We start from the raw sequence: 22647 nt of genomic DNA on the forward strand, positions 1-22647 counted from the left end.
CCCCTTGGTTAAGTCCAAGGTAGAGATGAACTGGGCCCGTCCCAGTTTCTCTAATAGTTCATCAGTGCGTGGCATTGGATAGTTGTCTGGCGAGTTACAGCATTTAGCTTACGGTAGTCCACGCAAAAACGTATTTCCCCATCTGGTTTGGGAACTAGAACCACTGGAGATGCCCATGCACTTTCAGAGGGGCGGATTACACCCATCTGTAACATATCCTGGATCTCCCGTTCTATAGCAGTTTTAGCTTGAGGAGACACCCGGTAAGGGTGGACCCTAATTGGGTGAGCATTACCTGTGTCAATGGAGTGGTATGCCCGTTCAGTCAGTCCTGGGGTGGCTGAGAACGTTGGCGCGTAGCTAGTGCACAGCTCCTGGATCTGCTGTCGCTGCATACGCCCAAGGGTCATGGAGAGGTTCACCTCTTCCACACCACCAGCACATTTCCCTTCGTAATAGACACCTTCAGGCCACTCAGCGTCGTCTCCTCCCTGGGCTGTAAACTGACAAACCTTTAATTCTCTGGAATAAAAGGGCTTTAGAGAATTAATATGATACACCTTAGGCTTTCGGTTGGAGGTGGGGAATGCTATGAGATAATTAACAGCTCCCAGGCGCTCCTGGACCGTGAATGGCCCTTCCCACGATGCTTCCATTTTATGGGCCTGGAGCGCCTTTAAGACCATGACCTGGTCTCCTACTTTGAAGGAACGCTCTCTGGCATGTTTATCATACCAGGCTTTTTGCTCTTTTTGAGCATCCTGTAAGTTTTCTCTAGCAAGGGCTAAAGAGGTTCGGAGGGTGTTTTGTAGGTTGGTTACAAAGTCCAGAATGTTAGTTCCTGGAGAAGGTGTAAATCCCTCCCATTACTGCTTCACCAACTGCAATGGCCCCTTAACCTCACGGCCATATACAAGTTCAAATGGGGAAAACCCTAAACTGGGATGTGGTACAGCTCTGTAGGCAAAGAGCAACTGCTGCAATACTAGGTCCCAATCATTGGAGTGCTCATTTACGAATTTACGTATCATGGCCCCCAAAGTTCCATTAAACTTCTCCACCATGCCATTTGTTTGATGATGGTAAGGAGTGGCAACCAAGTGATTTACCCCATGAGCTTCCCAAAGATTTTTCATAGTTCCTGCCAGGAAATTAGTCCCTGCATCTGTGAGGATGTCGGAGGGCCAACCTACCCTGGCAAAAATGTCTGCTAGTGCCTGGCACACACTTTTAGCCCTGGTGTTGCTTAGAGCTACTGCTTCCGGCCATCGGGTGGCAAAATCCATGAAAGTCAGTATGTACTGCTTTCCTCTGGGTGTCTCTTTCGGAAAAGGACCCAGAATATCCACAACTACTCGCTGAAATGGAACTTCAATGATGGGGAGTGGCTGGAGAGGAGCTTTGACCTGGTCTTGGGGTTTTCCCACTCTTTGGCACACCTCACAAGACTGGACATAGGTAGAAACATCCTTGCCCATTCCCTCCCAGTGGAATGATCCCCCCAAACGGTCTTTGGTCCTGTTCACCCCAGCATGGCCACTAGGGTGATCATGGGCTAAGCTCAAGAGCTTGGCCCGGTATTTAGTTGGAACTACCAACTGTCTCTGAGGATGCCAGTCTTCCTGGTGTCCACCAGAAAGAGTTTCCTTGTATAAAAGTCCTCTTTCTACAACAAACCTGGATCGATTAGAAGAGCTGAGAGGCGGTGGGTTGCTCCGTGCCGCCGTCCAAGCTCTCTGGAGGCTTTCATCTGCTTCCTGTTCGGTCTGGAACTGTTCCCTTGATGCTGGAGACATCAGTTCCTCATGGGATTGTGGACCTAGGCTTGGTCCCTCTGGAAGCGATATAGGGGATGGAGCTGTTTCTGTTGACTGTGAACCGCTCTCCGCTGGTGCACTATGTTGGGATTCAGGCTCCGGCTGAGCCTCTTGTGTAGGGTTATCGGCTGCTGCCAGTTCAGGTTCAGTGGGGCCCTCTGGTGTTGAGGTTGCAAGTACTGGATTCAGTGCTGGCACGGGGTCTGGTGTTGGTTGTTTGGCTGGTTCCGGTTCTGGGACTGGTTCCGTCTGGGTCTCTGGGACTGGATCCACTACTGCTGTTGCAGACATTGGCCTGGGGTCCGGGTCCATCACCTCTGACCGGGCCCTGATAGAAGTTTCCGGAACAGAGCTAGGCCCCACGGCTTGTTTAGCCTGGCTGCGGGTGACCGTTCCCACCCTCTTGGCCTGCTTCACGTGATTGGCCAAGTCTTCCCCCAACAGCATGGGGATGGGATAATCATCATAGACTGCAAAAGTCCACATTCCTGACCAGCCCTTGTACTGGACAGGCAACTTGGCTGTAGGCAAATTGAAAGAGTTGGACTTGAAGGGTTGAATCGTCACTTGGATCTCTGGGTTGATTAAATTGGGGTCCACTAAGGAAGCATGGATAGCTGACACTTGTGCTCCGGTGTCCCTCCACGCGGTGACCTTCTTCCCGCCCACACTCACAGTTTCCCTCCGCTCCAAGGGTATCTGGGAGGTATCTGGGCCTGTGGACCTCTGGTGTGATTCCGGTGCAATGAACTGTAATCTGTTGGGGTTCTTGGGGCAGTTGGCCTTTACATGCCCCAGCTCGTTACATTTAAAACATCGTCCAGCTGACGGGTCACCGGGGCGAGGTGGGTTGCTGGAGAACGGGGTGGTGGGACGATAAGGGGTCTGGAGGGTTCTTTGGGAGGTAGGTGGGGCTTTGGGCGGCCCCCGGTAATAGGGTGTGGTCTGGGGTGGTCCCTTCTGGTCTCCGCTCCAACTGCGACCAGTTTTCTTCTTCTCTGCCACCTCCACCCATCTGGCTCCAATCTCTCCTGCCTTGATTACAGTTTTGGGTTTCCCATCTAGGATGTATCTTTCTATTTCCTCAGGAACACCCTCTAAGAATTGTTCCATTTGCATTAGGAAGGGCAAATTTACTGGAGATTCAACACTTGCTCCTGATATCCAGGCATCCCAATGTTTCACAATGTGGTAGGCATGTCGGGTAAATGACATGTCTGGTTTCCACCTTAGGGCTCTGAACCTCCGAAGAGACTGCTCGGGTGTTATCCCCATTCTGACTCTCGCCTGGGATTTAAACAGTTCATACTTGTTCATATGTTCTTTAGGCATTTCAGCTGCCACCTCAGCTAAGGGTCCACTGAGCTGCGGCCTCAGCTCTACCATGTATTGGTCAGTAGAGATGTTGTACCCAAGGCAGGCCCTTTCGAAGTTTTCTAAGAAGGCCTCAGTATCATCACCTGCCTTGTAGGTGGGGAACTTTCTGGGATGGGAAGTGGTACCTGGAGAAGGATTGCTAGGGTTTGTTGGTATATTCTGCTGGGCCTTCATCCTCTCCATCTCCTCCACATGCTTCCTTGCCTCCATTTCCCTCTTGTGGGCAGCCTCCTGTACCTCCTTCTCCAGCCGCATGAGTTCTATCTGTCTTTCATGTTCCCTTTGTTTTTCCTCAGCCTGAAATTTGGCTAATTCCAGCTGTAGTCGAGCCGAGGATTTGGCCATTCTAACCTCTCTGTTTTTAACTAACTTTACACCCGAGGTTTAGAAATAAACAAACAAAACTTGGTTGTAAAATTTTGCTGTGCTGGAATAGAATACCTATTCTCTGATAGTGATTGTCAGCCTACAGAAAAAGACAATTCCCTTGTCTCTGCTCTGGGCCCAAATTTAAGCAAAAAACCTCCAACTACTTGGAAACCTGCTTACCCAGCCCAAAGAAAAAAAAATTTCTTTTCAAACCTGTGCTCCTTGTAAAACAAAAAAAAATCAAAATCCTAAAAAAAACCCTGCCACTTTTGTCTCCAGGCAAATGGGTAGAGCACACACCCCCTATTTACTTTTAGGAAGAAAAGAAAAAAAAAAACCTCTGGGTTGGAAGACTGTGAATTTCCCTGCAGGAGTTAAGTACCCTGCCTCCAGGCAAAGAAAACCTGCAATTCACAAGATAATCCCCTTTTGTCTCTGCTTGGCCACAAAGCAGAGAGAAACCAAGCTGCTTTCAGTTTCAAAGCTGTTTTCTGGACTTCCTAAAAATTCCTTTTTAAAATCTGTATTTCTAGTTCAAAAAATCTCAACTGGATCTCAAAATGATTTCAGGTTAATCCCACCACTATGCCACCATGTCACGGTTCCTCCCCCACTCTGAACTCTAGGGTACAGATGTGGGGACCTGCATGAAAAACCTCCTAAGCTTATCTTTACCAGCTTAGGTCAAAACTTCCCCAAGGTACAAAATATTACACCTTGGACTGGCCGCTACCACCACCAAACTAATACTGGTTACTGGGGAAGAGCTGTTTGGACGCGTCCTTCCCCCCAAAATACTTCCCAAAACCTTGCACCCCACTTCCTGGACAAGGTTTGGTAAAAAGCCTCACCAATTTGCATAGGTAACCACAGACCCAAACCCTTGGATCTGAGAACAATGAAAAAGCATTCAGTGTTTTACAAGAAGACTTTTAATAAAAAATAGAAGTAAATAGAAATAAAGAAATCCCCCCTGTAAAATCAGGATGGTAGATATCTTACAGGGTAATTAGATTCAAAAACATAGAGAACCCCTCTAGGCAAAACCTTAAGTTACAAAAAAGATACACAGACAGAAATAGTTATTCTATTCAGCACAATTCTTTTCTCAGCCATTTAAAGAAATCAGAATCTAACACATACCTAGCTAGATTACTTACTAAAAGTTCTAAGACTCCATTCCTGTTCTGTCCCTGGCCAAGACGACTACAGACAGACACAGACCCTTTGTTTCTCTCCCTCCTCCCAGCTTTTGAAAGTATCTTGTCTCCTCATTGGTCATTTTGGTCAGGTGCCAGCGAGGTTACCTTTAGCTTCTTAACCCTTTACAGGTGAGAGGAGCTTTCCCCTGGCCAGGAGGGATTTCAAAGGGCTTTACCCTTCCCTTTATATTTATGACACCTTAAAATCTATGAATCCAGAAACTATTCATCTTCATACTGAGGTGAAGTTGTACAGTGGAGACAGCTGAAGACTGGGGACCAGGACTCCTGGTTCTGGTCCCATCTTTTCCACTGACCCTTGTGATATTTGGCAAGTCCACTGGTTAATCTGTGTGACTCGGTTAACCCATATGTAAAACAGTTATAATTATAATATTAGTAATATCACTTGCCTACCTCACAATTGTATTCTGAAGAGTAAACAGTGTTTGTAATACGCTTTGAGGTCCTTGAATGAAAGACACTATATGCAAATGATGGGCCTGATTTTCAGAGGTGCTGAGCACAGAAAACTGCAATTGAAGTTAATAGGAGCAACAAGCACTCAGCATCCCTGAAAATCAGGCTCTGAAATTATTATAATTATCAAGTTTCCAAGGGATTATTACATTCAATAGCAAGGAAAAATAAATGTAAATTATGAAATATATTTTGACAGTGTTCTTTTATTAATTGGGATGAAGGTGATTTCTCTGCCTCCCTCCCTCCCTCCCTTGAAGCCTGCTAACAGCAAACGAACAAAAAGCTTAAATTTCTCCAAAAGGATGCCTCTTTAAAAAAATTCTTGTTTAGCATATTAAGTAGGTAAATAAAAAAAATTGATTTTGCGAGAGCAAAACCAAAAGTGATTAAATTAAATATGGCTGGAGAAGAGAACACTCCCCAAGATCAGCAGTGTAAAAAATGCATGTCATTCCCCATCCTGGTGCTTTTCTAAACACTTTTGAAGTATAGTACACAGAATGCTCAACACTTAGGCTTTGTTGCAGCTGACAGCCTGTCGGCTTTAATGAAAATGCTCTCCGTTTAGAAGGTGACAGAAATTACATACATTTTCCTTTTTATTTTTTGTCATCTTTTATGTCTAGCTTTTTTATGGTTTAAAGGAGTTGGTTATAAAAGTGTTACATAAGTATGTAAAATATATTAAGAAAAAGAGGAAGAGAAATGCTTTAACCTTGTAATTATACACAGTCTGCGTTGGTGAGAAATGTATACTGTGTCATAAATCTGACAGGTGGCCTTTGCTCCTATTTTTAGTCATGTTTAAAGAGGGTGAAGCAAAAATTCCTCAGTAACGTAGTAAGTAAAGGTTTTATTTAACAACTCCCTTTCTTATATCCGATCGTGAGATCATTTAAAGCGTGTTAATATCAGGTGTACGTTCAAAGAGGCAAGCCCATATACATGGGGCTAAGACTAGAAGAAGATTACATGTACATCAATAACTCTATATTTCAAAATAATTGTGTTTAACACATTACTTGGATAATGATCATTTACAAATTCTTAGCTATGCAGAGACATAATGTGATGTTTCTCTAGCTTTCAGACAGGCTTTTTAAAAAATAAGACCAAATTTGCCTGGCATGTGTACATAGGCGCATGTGAGAACTTTTGGAGGCTGGAGTACGGGAAAGAAGGCTCAACCAACAACATGCAGAGGTGCGAAGGGGCATTGTGGGGTCTGGAAGTGGCTTACATATCCATTCATATATGTCCCTTAGAACAACAATAGGCAATATACATAGGTCTTAACATAAGATTCCTTTTTCTGTATTGGCAGGAATAATATGCATTAGGTGGGAGATGCTGAGGGAATTCAACTTTTAAACCCAAGTATATGCAAAGACTTTGGCATGTGTGTAACTTTATGCATGAGTAATCCCTCAGTGGCTTAAATTTTGCAGGACTGGGGCTTTACTTAGTAAAGATACTATTGCAATAAGAATCAGTCAATACTGGAGAGGGGGACATGGATTAGCATTCACAATGCACTCCTTGTCAGTACCCAGCCCAAGCCAGGGAAGCTAATGATCCAACCAGCTGACCAAATTTGGTGATGAATCCTGATCACGTGCAACCTGAGCCACCTTGTGCATATGCTAAGAAGAAGAAATACAGGAGATAGTGATGCAGGGCACTTTTAGGATGTTTGGCCATTTGCACATACAATTACATTATTCTCATACATGGTTGGGTAAATGAGATAATTAAGACCATATCTATACATTTAAATTACTTAAAATTCATTCTTTTCAAGTGTGATCATTAGGCTTAAGAGTTAGCCCCAACTGAGATTAATGAGGGCAGCTCGCATCTCTTGGAGGGATCATGTCAGCCTGCCTGCAGTCAGAGGAAAACATCTATGTCTTGGTTACATGGTTCACATCATGAGGATTTCTTTGCAAACAAGGAATATAAACTTTTTTTAAAAAAATAAAAGTCTAGATTCTGCAGACATGTTGGTCGGATACCTCAGAAGTTCTGGATCGGGACTGTGGGCTGGGTTTTTGGCATGACATGGCAAGTGTCCTTTTTAGCACAGATGTTGGAATCTTTACAGAGTAAAATGTATGAAAATGCTGCAAAGAAGTTAGGTGGCCAAATGATGAGAAAGGGGCAGAGGAGAGTGGATTGCATAGTTGTCTGAGTGTGTGTATAGGTTGTAAATGCCATGGAAAAGGGAGGGTTACTTAGCATGGTGCAAGGGTGTATAATGAAGAGTAATATGGTGAAACTAAGGAACATAAATTTTTCACTGAATACCAGTGAAACACCATGGAACTGTCTTCCAAAGAATTGATAGAAGCCCCATCACTGGGGCCATTTAAAAGTAGACTGTACAGATAATTAGAAAATGTAATGTAGAGAGCAAGCATATACCAGCTAGTGAATGCCCTAGATGATCTAATAGATACTTTCAATCTCTAATTTCTGTGTTTTCACCCGTTGCAAGGTTTGACAGTAAAATTTTTCACTGCTGTATGAAGAGTAACATACACAGCCAAAGAATCCCTGTTTGGCTAAGCACTACTCCTGGAAAGAGCTCGTAGTCACACTAGTAACCTCTTACGTAAAAGGAGTGGTGCTGACCATTCTTCTTGAGTTAGTTATGCATTGTTAGATCGACTACACCATTTTCTCCAAACATTGTAATTAAAGATATTCCAATATTTTAAAATACAAATACTGATTTTTTTTCCTTGTGAGATTTACATTGTATATTTTAGCCATAATTGTACTGCTCTGAAATACTATCTCCCAGGAGGTGGTATCTAACTTCCACTATGCTAAGAAGCCTGTTTTGTTTCAAAGTAATCTGGGCTAAAACGCAAACCCTGTGCATTTCAGTAATTACAATTTTTAAGACAATGGTCCTTGGATAGTCAAAAAAAAAAAGCAGCATCTAAAGGTAAACACTTTATGTTTTAGGTTTGAATATACTCCCAGAGTGCCTCCACAGATATGCTATGGCTGAAAAGCCTTTTCCCCTCGCTCTCCCTATGACATCTGTCCCATGTCTACCACATCTGCTCAGGTTGGACCCTGAGCTCTGCATCCGATCCAAAGTGAGCAGGAGCTCAATATCCTGTATATTTTTGGAGTTCAGTATAATAGTTTAACATCTTTTGCAAAAATGAGAAAAAATAATAGATTCAAAGTTCAGCCTAACTCTGCCTCCACTGAAATAATTGGCAAATATTGCATAGATTTGAAAGGAAGCAGGATCAGGCCAAGCCAGTGTCATATCTGAGGTTATTTTATCATTCAGCACCTAACGTGAGAAAGAAAGGTTGTCTAAGGTTGTTTTAGCACACTGTGCCTTGTTCCAAAGGTTAGTCTGTGCTATGGTTTTAAATGAATTTCTACAAATTCTTTTAGATCACTGCTTAAATGGGATGCCTCAGGTAATTGTCCTCTCCACAAATATCATTTTATTTTGATTCACTGATTCTTAGAAGTGCTTATACCTTGACCCATTTGTGTCTAAATGCCCTTCATATTGTTAATCACAGACAAAGCTGTACGTAAACCCATGTCTGGTTAAAAGGAAGTGTTTCTCACATCCATGTTATTGACTATTGGTTTATAACTTGTCATCCCTGTATATTTTCCACCATAATTCGGGGAGTAGGATATATTTTGCAATATGCATGTACAAATGTTCTCATTGTAAGAGTTATCAAACACCAGGAGAACAATAGTGCACTTAGTGTTGCTATATAGTGTTTATCTCTTACTTTTATTAAATGCAGTCATATGTAGGGCTAAAATGCCAGATGGGTCTTCAGAGGAAGTTGGGTGGGTGTTCTTATGAGTGCAAAAACTTGCACTGCATTCAAATTACAATGCTAGTTACAAAATGATAGATAATGTTACCAGAAAAACAATTCTATATATTTTCTTTTTATCCTGTCTCTCTTAATTCCCATTTACTCTAATGGAAAAACTTGGTAAAACCTATTTTTTCCCTGAAAGATTTATTTATTTGTTGATTGATTAATATTCCAGCAATGTCTGGAGGCACCAAACGAGATCAGGTTTCCCTTGTGCTGAGCACCATACATATGCAAACTAGGATATAGTCCCTGTCCACAAAAGTTTATGATCTAAAGAGGCAAGGTAGACAAAAAGTGGAAGAAAGAGAGGATTATCACCATTTTGTGGATGGGGAATTGAGGCACAGATAGATTAAGTGGTTTGTCCATGCTCATATAGGAAATCTACGATAGAGCTGAGAATTGAAGTGAGATCGCCAGTCTCCTTACCCACAAGACCAAATTTTGTTCATTTTTATTTGACAGTGTTCCCCTCATCAATACAACTAGCTCTTCATCGTCCATGATTCTTATGGTGCACAGGACAACATTGCTTCACCTTGTTTATTTCTCGTCATTGTTGTTCGCATTATCAATTAGACCAACAAAACATGGAGAACAGAGCTTGTTCATTATTCTGTGTTCCCTTTATTGGGTGCCTGCCTGGTTCTGTTAGCAGAGCAAATAAATAAATACATAAACAAAAATTATAAAAACTTGTATACAAAGAAGAATGGATTACAAAGAAATGTAAATAAATATATTCACATATTATATGTAGATGCATAGACTTTAAGGCCAGAAGGGACCATCATGATCATCTATTCTGACTTCCTGCACATTGCAGGCCACAGAATCTCACCCACTGACTCTTGTAGTAGGCCCATAACCTCTGGCTGAGTTACTGAAGTCCTCAAATCTTGATGTAGAGACTTCAATTTACAGAGAATCCACCATTTACTCTACTTCAAATCAGCAAGGACCTATGGCCCATGTAACAGAGGAAGGCATAAAAAATCCAGGTTCTCTGCCAATCTGACCTAGGGGAAAATTCCTTCCCATCCCTGAGCATGTGGGCAAGACCTACCAGACATCTGGGAAATAATTTTCCATCGTAACTCAGAACCCTCCTCATCTAGTATCCCACCTCAGTCCGTTGGAGACATTTGCTACTAGCAGTTGTGGATTAGGCCATATGCCATTGTAGGCGACCGCACCTTACCATCCCCTCCATAAACTAATACCAAATGCAAGTGGTTGTTTATAATATAATATTTTAAAAATTAATTGGAGAAGACTTTCCACCACATTTCGACAATTTTAAGGGACTGTGGGTCAAATGATGGAGCAGAACAAATTCGTCCTGTCCCTTTTTAAAGAGCAACCTCTGCTGGGCTTACTTTCTTCTTGAAATTAGACTTTGCTTCAAAAATTTTAAGAATATTGCTGTTTTTTGTTGTTGTTGTTTGTTTTAAAAACTTTGGTTATTTGAACTTGAAAGCATTTCCCTTTTCTTCTAGTTTATCTGAGCTCTTAATCTAGGCTCAAAGCCCAGGAGTCTCCCATTGCATTAACCCTTCAAGTCATCTGAGGTTAGCTTTGCTGTCTTTGTTTTCTGTTCTGAAGTCACACTTTAAAGAGAGGAGTGGCAGGGCCTTCTCGGTGCAGGGTCCCAGTCTTTTTCCAGATATGTCTCCTGCGCTGGAGATGTTTCCAGATCTTGGTGTAAAATCTTTCTATTTTTGCAAGTTTCTCTCTAACCTCATTAGTTTCCCTTTTCCGCACAATCTTATTTGTAAAATTTCTGTTTGTTTTCTGGTGCTTCTGAACAATGAGACCAGTTTGGTTTAATATGGTTTTATTATGCATATCCTCCCAGATAATTATTTTAATGTATATTATTCCCCAGGTAAATTACTAGCATAAAATAATACTCTTTGACATTTAAAGTATTTGGCTCAAATTCTATATTAGCCAATTCCCTCCTATATTTTATTTAAAACACCTCTCTGGTATTTGGTGTTGTAATGATATGAATTAATGATATCTTTCTTTTATATTCATATGTCATACTTTTCATATATGTTCTCAAAATTTTATATGAAATCCACCTGAGTTAATTTCAAGATAGGCATTCATGAATGGACACTTTGTAAAATATAAGATTTGCAACACATTATCTCTAGACTCTTATGAGGAAAACGTCTATTTTTTACCTCAGAAGACAAAACAATAATAAAAATCTTCAGGGGTTTTGAACACTGTAAACTCTTGTATCTTTCAGGATCTAGATTTCTCATCACATCCACGGGAGCCTTGTATATTGTAGATGTACAGAATGAAGATGGATTGTATAACTACCGATGTATCACGCGGCACAGATACACTGGAGAAACAAGACAAAGCAACAGTGCAAGACTTTTTGTATCAGGTACTCTGGAATTTCTTAAACTCGGTATACTACATATTTCTCTTTCTATCAGACTGCACTGATAAGGCAGGAACTACTGGTACTAATAATGACTTGTCTAGCAAACTAAATGCACAAATAAGTAGGTAAGACTCTACAGTACTTTCCCTGTAGAAGTGAAACATTATAAATTTAAGTTGCCTTTTCTCTTTTTTTTTTCACTCAATTATGTATTTTCTGTTGTATCATATGTGGAAAATACTGTCCATAATGCTATAATGTAAACTATCCCCTCAAAATATAGAAGCTACAGGTCCAAGGCTACACAGCAATTCCTTCTCAGAACTGGGATAAAAATGCAGGAGTTCCTGGCTCTCAATGAAACTCCACCTTCCTGTATCTTGGTAATTAAATACACATGGCTCTACCATTTGAAAAAAAAGGTAGGGCAGTAAAATTTGTCCAGGGATTTGGTTGAATTATGCAAACAAATGTGCATGTCCAAAAAAGGAAACTATTTTCAAAATTGGACATGCAAGCTGCTTAAAAAAACAAATGCTTCTCCCAATCTTAATACAGGGAACCGTGAGGGAGCTGAGAGTGAGAACAGAAGGCAATGGCTGCTGGGACTGGGATTTAGTGCCACAGCATAGGATTAGAACCCCCACTTACAAACAGAGGCCTCGAAGGGATCTTCTGCATCACTGAATCCAGTCCCCTGCTATTGCAGGCAACGCTGCCATGTAATCCCTTTCATAAATGTAACAAATTCCATTTTAAAACCAGTTAGGTTTCTTGCCCCCATTACTCCTACTGGAAGGCTGTTCCAAAACCTCCCTCCTCTGATGGTTAATGGGTGTATGTGTGTGTGTGTGTGTGAATGTCTTTGTACATGTCTGTTTCTGTATCCAAAAATCACACACATCTGCAAAATCAGCTGATTTTGTGCCCCAGACTGTACGTGCACAGCCTCTCCCCGTCCCAGCCCCCCAAGAGGCTAGCCTTCCTATGTGATGCATGTGGCATGGGTTATAGCTAGGGTTTCTGGGGTTTTTCTTTATTTAATTGAGAAACAGTGATAAAACACCCTTATATATCTCATTTTAAAAAAAGAAAGAAATTTGGTGTTTATCCAATAAACACTAGACATGGTTATTCATATCCAAGGCAGTGGTTCCCAGACTTGTTCCGCCGCTTGTGCAGGGAAAGTCCCTGGCGGGTTGGACCTGTTTCTTTACCTGCCGCGTCCGCAGGGTCAGCCGATTGCGGTTGCCGAACCTGTGGACGCAGCCGGTAAACAAACCGGCCTGGCCCAGCAGGGGCTTTCCCCGCACAAGCGGTGGAACAAGTTTGGGAACCACTGATCTAAGGATTTGTCTACACAGAGCAGTAATGCAGATTACAGGGGTATGATTTCTAAAGTGCATTAATGTGGTGTGTATTAATTAGTCAGTATAAACCTGGCAGGTGCTCACTAAAGATTCTCTGGTGTGCTTTAACATAGTGCTGTCTGAAACAGTGCTACATTAAAGCATGCTAGAGAATATGACAAAGAGATTACTCATTACAAAAATCCCACCACCCCCTGATTTTTGGACAGCCACATAAAACTCAAAAAATGCTAAAAATAAATTCTGAAAAATGAAATTAATAATCTTGAAAAACAGAAGCCCTAATTATGGCATTGCAGCAATTACCTGTTTTCACTATCAAACAGCTGTTATATGGCCATAGCCCTGCAGATCATTCTGGGTATAGCAATTGTCACAAGCCAACAACGGAAGGACTCATTCTCCTTCCCTGGGATTAATCCTTTATCAGGAAAATCTGGTGATTAAATCCACAAATCCCCACTTCTTGCAGCTTGCCAACTGTGACTGAGATCTTAGGTCACAAAGACTTGCAAAAGTATCAGACCTGCTGTTCCCCTTTCTTCTGTGAATATTTTCTAATGATTGTTCAGCCCCTTTGAAAATATAAATCAGTATGTAAATGCTAAATATTATTTCATTATACAATCCAGAAGTATTTCACTATTCGAGTCCTGCTATTTGTACTATGTCCCATGTGGTTGAAACACTCACCTGTACTTTTTCCAGCCAGATGAGGAAATATAAGTCCAGCACAATGGTCTGTCTAGTTATCCCAGATATTTGGTCTTAACAGTAAAAGATGATTTCCATCCTTCCCATTCAGCCCTGAAATATATCCCCACTCTCTCATGCAATCAAGCTAAACCTGAACCAGTGGTAATCTATAATCAAGCCATTATCTTGACCAGCAAAGGAGGGTTTCTACCCCAGTTGTTTCCTGGAATAAGGAGGAGAGAGGGCTTTCTGCCTGTTCCATCACTTATGCCTTTTTTGAGTGGCCCAGAGGATATATCCCTGCAAAGAGTTCCCTTTCCTGCCCAATTCCACACACACAGTCATTCTGGGAAGTCTGGTACATCCTAATGTACACTACCTTAACTTCAGCATTTGGGGCTTTTGAAGTGGTGAGTTTTACACCCCTGAAAAGCTAACTTCTGCTCTCATTTACACTCATGCACTCCTGCTGAAATCCCTGGGGTTCTACAGGTGTAACCAAGAGCCGAATCTGGCTTCACGCACAGAATTCCGCCTCCCAATGACTTTGTCTTAACAGGACACACACACAAGATCTACAGCTGAACAGTTTCAGACACAATGTTTTGCCTCAATTTTTCATTGTCCTTGTTCACAGCCAACTGCTGAATCACAATATTTTAAAGAGGTTGCTGCAGTTTGTTTTTCATTAGATATTTGAATCGGGATATAGTGCTTTTTTTTTTTTTTTAAGATCAGGTTTGGAAGGGACCTCAGGAGGTCATCTAGTCCTTGAACTCACAATCCTGGGTTTAGCAGGCCAATGCTCAAACCACTGAGCTATCCCTTTCCCCTAAAGGAAGTGCTAAAGGAGTTGGCAGATCTGATTGCACAGCCATTGGACATTATCTTTGAAAACTCGTGGTGATCGGGGGAGGTCTCGGACGACTGGAAAAAGGCTAATGTAGTGCCCATCTTTAAAAAAGGGAAGAAGGAGGATCCTGGGAGTTACAGGCCAGTCAGCCTCACCTCAGTCCCTGGAAAAATCATGGAGCAGCTCCTCAAGGAATCAATTCTGAAGCACTTAGAGGAGAGAAAAGTGATCAGGAACAGTCAGCATGGATTCACGAAGGGCAAGTCATGCCTGACTAATCTAATTGCCTTCTATGATGAGATAACTGGCTCTATGGATGAGTGGAAAGCAGTGAATGTGTTATTCCCTGACTTCAGCATAGCTTTTGACACAGTCTCCCACAGTATTCTTGCCAGCAAGTTAAAGAAGTATGGGCTTGATGAATGGACTATAAAGTGGATAGAAAGCTGGCTAGATTGTCAGGCTCAACAGGTAGTGATCAATGGCTCCATGTCTAGTTGGCAGCCTGTATCAAGCGTAGTGCCCCAAGGGTCAGTCCTGGGGCCGGTTTTGTTCAATATCTTCATTAATGATCTGGAGGATGGTGTGAATTGCACCCTCAGCAAGTTTGCAGATGACACTAAACTGGGAGGAGAGGTAGATATGCTGGAGGGTAGGGATAGGATACAGAGGGCCCTAGACAAATTATAGGATTGGGCCAAAAGAAATCTGATGAGGTTCAACAAGGACAAGTGCAGAGTCCTGCACTTAGGACGGAAGAATCCCATGCACCGCTACAGACTAGGGACCGAATGGCTAGGCAGCAGTTCTGCAGAAAAGGACGTAGGGGTTACAGTGGATGAGAAGCTGGATATAAGTCAACAGTGTGCCCTTGTTGCCAAGAAGGCCAATGGCATTTTGGGATGTATAAGTAGGGGCATTGCCAACAGATCGAGGGACATGATCGTTCCCCTCTATTCGACATTGGTGAGGCCTCATTTGGAGTACTGTGTCCAGTTTTGGGCCCCACACCAAAGAAGGATGTGGAAAAATTGGAAAGTGTCCAGCAGAGGGCAACAAAAATTATTAGGGGACTGGAACACATGACTTATGAGGAGAGGCTGAGGGAACTGGTATTGTTTAGTCTGCGGAAGAGAAGAATGAGGGGGGATTTGATAGCTGCTTTCAACTACCTGAAAGGGGGTTCCAAAGAGGATGGCTCTAGACTGTTCTCAGTGGTAGCTGATGACAGAACAAGGAGTAATGGTCTCAAGTTGCAGTGGGGGAGGTTTAGATTGGATATTAGGAAAAACTTTTTTCACTAGGAGGGTGGTGAAGCACTGGAATGTGTTACCTAGGGAGGTGGTGGACTCTCCTTCCTTAGAAGTTTTTAAGGTCAGGCTTGACAAAGCCCTGGCTGGGATGATTTAGTTGGGGATTGGTCGTGCTCTGAGCAGGGGGTTGGACCAGATGACCTCCTGAGGTTCCTTCCAACCCTGATATTCTATGCTTTCCTGTTTATTTTATTGGAGGTGATTACAAATAGAGAAATGGGTTTCCTTTCCTCTTTTCCTTTCTGTTTTTAACTGAAAAATGGTAGGAATCTATTTGAGGACTAGTCTATGAGAAAATATGGCTATTGAAGAGATACCTGAATACATTAGAACAGAATGCAAGAAAGAAGGGTCACTTTAGTTTTATTTTGTGCATCCCAAAATGGATCTATGTTATCTATATCTGTATTATCTTCTCCACCACACATGCTTTGTAAACCAGTGCATGTGCCACAGGGAATAACTGTTCCATGAAGCAAGCATATGCATGTTGGACTCTGGTATTTTAGATATCTTTTTTTTCTTCATCCACTTCTTTAGTTCCCTGTATCTGAATAGGTGATCCTTGTTGTGTTCCAAGGTCTGAATGCCACTTCATGGATTTGCACTTTAGGGGATTGCAAACTGTACCACTTAGACCTGTCAAACACTTTGAAACTGAAAACATCTATTCAAAAGCCTCCTGCCCCTGGAAGCTTTTGAATAGTGTTGCACAAAAGTGGCAACCACACCAAACAAACAAAAAAGTGGAATTTCCTATAAAATGTGTAGCCATTTTATATGCAACTTGTAGAAGAGGGATGCAAACGCTTTTTAAAAAAAATATATTCAGATCTGCCTAAGTGGTGTTTGGGATTCAGCTGGAGCCAGTAGAGGTTGTGATGTCATCTGGGTCCCTCTCTCTAGCCCAGTCTGGTCAGGACCTCTCTCAGGATTAGGATTACAAAGGCCCAGGAGATAGAGAGACTGTCAGCCGCGGTGATGAAACTTGCTCTAGTAGCCAATTTTTCTTCCAAAATTCTCTTTCTTTAAGGACCTGCAAACAGAGGGATGGATGGAATAGCCTGTCCTCTCATTATTTTGTCAACAATTAGGCGTAGTTTCCGAAACACCAATTATGGTTCACTGATTTCTTGTTCCATACTTTTCTTGTTTACCAAATATGATTTAGCACAGTGCTTGAGTAATATCAGTCGGCCTTTTAAAAATATTCAGTCTTTGTCTCCTTTTCATACCCTTTTCCATACATATTTGTTGTTATGGGTTATTGTGACGTCTCATGAACATACACTCACTTTTTAAAATTGGGCTCACAATCAGGGTACATTTGCAAGCCCAATTATCACAACAGGATATCCAAACCTCATCAGTTTCAGTGAAACTTGGGCATCTAGTTCCCTTAGGTAGCTTTGCCAATCACAGCCAGGATGTATTTTAAAAGTCACTTCCAAGTTTTAAATAAGTTATAAAATCAGTTTTAAAAAAATTAAACAAACTGACTTAAGGTGGCCAGGATGTTATGATCTTCTCACTGCATCACTGATTCTAAGCCCTGGTCTACACTAGAAGTTGTGGTCGAATTTAGCAGCGTTAAATTGATTTAACCCTGCATCCGTCCACACGATGAAGCCCTTTTTATCGACTTAAAGGGCTCTTAAAATCGATTTCTTTACTCCACCCCCAGCGAGGGGTTTAGTGCTGAAATTGGCCTTGCTGGGTCGAATTTGGGGTACTGTGGATGCAATTCGACGGTATTGGCCACCGGGAGCTATCCCAGAGTGCTCCATTGTGACCGCTCTGGACAGCACTCTCAACTCAGATGCACTGGCCAGGTAGACAGGAACAGGCCCATGAACTTTTGAATCTCATTTCCTGTTTGGCCAGCATGGCGAGCTGCAGGTGAGTGCAGAACTCATCAGCAGAGGTGAACATGATGGAGTCCCAGAATTGCAAAAGAGCTCCAGCATGGACCAAATGGGAGGTATGGGATCTGATCGCTGTATGGGGAGAGGAATCCATGCTATCAGAACTCCGTTCCAGTTTTCAAAATGCCAAAACATTTGTCAAAATCTCCCAGGGCATGAAGGACAGAGGCCATAACAGGGACCCGAAGCAGTGCCGCGTGAAACTTAAGGAGCTCAGGCAAGCCTACCAGAAAACCAGAGAGGCAAACGGCCGCTCCGGGTCAAAGCCCCAAACATGCCACTTCTATGATGAGCTGCATGCCATTTTAGGGGGTTCAGCCATCACTACCCCAACCCTGTGCTTTGACTCCGTCAATAGAGGGGGAGGCAACACGGAAGCAGGTTTTGGGGATGAGGAAGATGATGATGAGGTTGTAGATAGCTCACAGCAAGCAAGCGGAGAAACCGGTTTTCCCGACAGCCAGGAACTGTTTCTCACCCTGGACCTGGAGCCAGTAACCCCCGAACCCACCCAAGGCTGTGTCGCGGACCCACCAGGCGGAGAAGGGACCTCTGGTGAGTGTACCTTTGTAAATATTATACATGGTTTAAAAGCAAGCGTGTTTAATGATTAATTTGCCTTGACATTCGCGGCCAGTACAGCTACTGGAAAAGTCTGTTAATGTGTCTGGGGATGGAGCGGAAATCCTTCAGGGACATCTCAATAAAGCTCTCCTGGATGTACTCCCAAAGCCTTTGCAAAAGTTTTCTGGGGAGGGCAGCCTGATTCCGTCCTCCATGGTAGGACACTTTACCACGCCAAGCCAGTAGCATGTAGTTGGGAATCATTGTAAAACAAAGCATTGCACCGTATGTTTGCTGGCATTCAAACAACATCCATTCTTTATCTCTCTGTGTTATCCTCAGGAGAGTGATATCATTCATGGTCACCTGGTTGAAATAGGGTGCTTTTCTTAAGGGGACATTCAGAGGTGCCCATTCCTGCTGGGCTGTTTGCCTGTGGCTGAACAGAAATGTTCCCCGCTGTTAGCCATGGGAAGGGGAGTGGTTAGCCATACAGTGGGGGCAAACAAAATGCAACCTTGTAACGAAAGCACATGTGCTATGTATGTAATGTTAACAGCAAGGTTTACCGTGAAAGAGTGCACCCGTTGTTCTATAAAATGTGTCTTTTTAAATACCACTGTCCCTTTTTTTTTCTCCACCAGCTGCATGTGTTTCAAGGATTACAGGATCTTCTCCTTCCCAGAGGTTAGCGAAGATTAGAAGGCGAAAAAAACGCACTCATGCTGAAATGTTCTCTGACCTCATGCTGTCCTCCCACACTGACAGAGCACAGACACATGTGTGGAGGCAGACAATGTCAAAGTGCAGGAAAGCACAAAATGACCGGGAGGAGAGGTGGCGGGCTGAGGAGAGTAAGTGACGGGCTGAAGAGAGGGCTGAAGCTGATAGGTGGCGGCAGCATGATGAGAGGAGGCAGGATTCAATGCTGAGGCTGCTGGAGGATGAAACTAATACACTCCAGCGTATGGCTGAGCTGCAGGAAAGGCAGCAGGAGCACAGACTGCCGCTACAGCCCCTGTGTAACCAACCGCCCTCCTCCCCAAGTTCCATAGCCTCCTCACCCAGATGCCCAAGAACGCAGTGGGGGCGCCTCCGGCCACCCAGCCACTCCACCCCAGAAGATTGCCCAAGCAACAGAAGGCTGACATGCAATAAGTTTTAAAGTTTTAAAGTGCTGTGTGGCCTTGTCCTTCCCTCCTCCACCACCCCACCTGGTACTTCCCTCCTCCACCACCCCTCCCGGGCTACCTTGGCAGTTATCCCCCTATTTGTGTGATGAATTAATAAAGAGTGCATGAATGTGAAGCAACAATGACTTTATTGCCTCTGCAAGCAGTGATCGAAGAGGGGAGGGTGGTTAGCTTACAGGGAAGTAGAGTGAACCAAGGTGTGTGTGTGGGGGGGTTCATCAAGGAGAAACAAACAGAACTTTCACATCGTAGCCTGGCCAGTCATGAAACTGGTTTACAAAGCTTCTCTGATGCGCACAGCACCCTCCTGTGCTCTTCTGACCTGGTGTCTGGCTGCGCATAACCAGCAGCCAGGCGATTTGCCTCAACCTCCCACCCCGCCATAAACGTCTCCCCCTTACTCTCACAGATATTGTGGAGCACACAGCAAGCAGTAATAACAGTGGGAATATTGGTTTCGCTGAGGTCTAAGCGAGTCAGTAAACTGCGCCAGCGCGCCTTTAAACGTCCAAATGCACATTCTACCACCATTCTGCACTTGCTCAGCCTGTAGTTGAACAGCTCCTGACTACTGTCCAGGCTGCCTGTGTATGGCTTCATGAGCCATGGCATTAAGGGGTAGGCTGTGTCCCCAAGGGTACATATAGGCATTTCAACATCCCCAACGGTTATTTTCTGGTCTGGGAATAAAGTCCCTTCCTGCAGCTTTTGAAACAGACCAGAGTTCCTGAAGATGCGAGCGTCATGTACCTTTCCCGGCCATCCTACGTTGATGTTGGTGAAACGTCCCTTGTGATCCACCAGTGCTTGCAGCACTATTGAAAAGTACCCCTTGCGGTTTATGTACTCGCCAGCTCGGTGCTCCGGTGCCAAGATAGGGATATGGGTTCCGTCTATGGCCCCACCACAGTTAGGGAATCCCATTGCAGCAAAGCCATCACTATGACCTGCACATTTCCCAGACTCACTACCCTTGATATCAGCAGATCTTTGTTCGCATTGGCTACTTGCATCACAGCAGCCCCCACAGTAGATTTGCCCCCTCCAAATTGATTCTTGACTGACCAGTAGCTGTCTGGTGTTGCAAGCTTCCACAGGGCTATTGCCACTCGCTTCTCAGCTGTGAGGGCTGCTCTCATCTTGGTATTCTGGTGCTTCAGGGCAGGGGAAAGCAAGTCACAAAGTTCCATGAAAGTGCCCTTACACATGCAAAAGTTTCGCAGCCACTGGGAATCATCCCAAACCTGCAACTCTATGCAGTCCCCACCAGTCTGTGCTTGTTTCCCAGGCCCAGAATCGGCATTCCATGGCATGAACCTGCCCCATTAGCACCATGATGCCCACCTTGCCAGGGACCGTGCTTTGAGAGAAGTCTGTGTCCATGTCCTCATCACTCTCGTCACCACGCTAATGTCGCCTACTCACCCGGTTTCGCTTTGCCAGGTTCTGGTGCTGCATATACTGCTGGATAATGCGCGTAGTGTTTAATGTGCTCCTAATTGCCAAAGTGATCTGAGCGGGCTCCATGCTTGCCATGGTATGGTGTCTGCACGGAAAAAAGGCGTGGAACAATTGTCTGCCGTTGCTCTGAAGGAGAAAGGGGCGACTGAGGACATGGCTTACAGGGAATTAAAATCAACAAAGGGGGTGGCTTTACATCAAGGAGAAACAAAAACAACTGTCACACAGAATGACCCCCTCAAGGATTGAACTCAAAACCCTGAGTTTAGCAGGCCAATGCTTAACCCACTGGTATTCCAGGCAAGACTGAATCTCTGTTAAATTTTTCAAGGTGCCCCTGACAGACCTCACCGAAACAATTGTCGGACGTTGATTTCATGGAGGGAGGGAGGGGGGGAAGCAAATGAATACAAAACAAATCTGGTCTGTTTCTTGTTTTGATCCACTCCATCTATCTTTTACATCTTTGGCTGGCAGCAGATGGTGCAGTAGGACTGCTAGCCATCCTCATCTCCTAGCTGCTCAGCAGAAGACGGTGCAATACGACTGCCGGCAGGACTAAAGAGAATGACCTAGTCGAGTCACTCCTATTTTAGTCCATGAGCCCATGTCTGCCCAGGCGCTCCTGACCGACCTTATCGAGGCAGCCAAGAGCACCTCGGACATGATGACGATGGTTATCAGGCCTATTGCACCGTCTGTTGCCACAAGGCAATGAGCTGCTGCTGTGTAGCAATGCAGTACCGTATCTGCCAGCTCCCAGGAGGCGTATGGTCACAGTAAGCTGAGCGGGCTCCATGCTTGCCGTGGTATGGCGTCTGCACAGGTAAATGAGGAAAAAAGATGTGAAACAATTGTCTGCTGCTGCTTTCATGGAGGGAAGGAGGGAGGGCCTGACGACATGTACCCAGAACCACCCACAACAATGTTTTTGCCCCATCAGGCATTGGGATCTCAACCCAGAATTCCAATGGGCGGCAGAGACTGCGGGAGCTGTGGGATAGCTACCCACAGTGCAACGCTCCGGAAGTCGATGCTAGCCTCAGTACTGTGGAAGCACTCCGCCGAGTTAATGCACTTACTGCACTTAGAGCATTTTGTGTGGGGACACACACTCTCGAATATATAAACCGATTTCTAAAAAAACGACTTCTATAAATTCGACCTAATTTCATAGTGTAGACATACCCTCTGTTACTCTGTAGCATCTGTTGTATTCTGCACCCTCATGATAGTACTACTTCATCTACCTTTTTGTTCTGATGGCCCTCAGATCTTTTGTACACTCCAGCACCATAATGGACAATATCATCTGGTTGACAGCAGCAACATCACAACTCATCAGCTTTGTGGTTTGATTTAATGCCCATAAAATAGCACACATCAGGGGTGATGTACAGGTTAGTGTCCTCTTGAGTGTGGTTAGAAAGCATATAAAATGTTGTATCACTATGTGCACCTCCTATAGCCATCCTAGGCACATCCCTGGTGGAATTAAGACCACACACACTTACTTCATTTAGTAGCAGAGAAGACCACTGTGCATCTGAAGCTCTTTAAACTTATGAGATGTTGAACAGTCCACTGAAGTGTCGGCATATCATAGGGACCATTACTAGCATCCTATCCATATTTGCATTTCTCCTGAGTTAACTCCATCAAAACCAAGTTGAGGCAGCAGAGTGCCAAACAGGATATATACAGAAACTCTTGTTACACAACATCTTCACATT

At 43.7% G+C, this 22647-nt stretch overlaps 1 protein-coding gene across 1 annotated transcript in view; it reads left to right on the plus strand.

Annotated features, from left to right (window-relative positions):
- The window catches only part of DSCAM (DS cell adhesion molecule), a 641498-nt gene that overhangs the window by 368255 nt on the left and 250596 nt on the right, over positions 1-22647 (plus strand). Inside the window, exon 4 of the mRNA XM_084616971.1 lies at positions 11393-11539. Coding sequence (XP_084473097.1) covers positions 11393-11539 — 147 coding nt within the window. The remainder of the gene's footprint in view (positions 1-11392; positions 11540-22647) is intronic.

Source organism: Lepidochelys olivacea (genome assembly GCF_965140295.1).
Source record: "Lepidochelys olivacea isolate rLepOli2 genome assembly, chromosome: 1".
In the NCBI taxonomy this organism is placed as follows: Eukaryota; Metazoa; Chordata; order Testudines; family Cheloniidae; genus Lepidochelys; species Lepidochelys olivacea.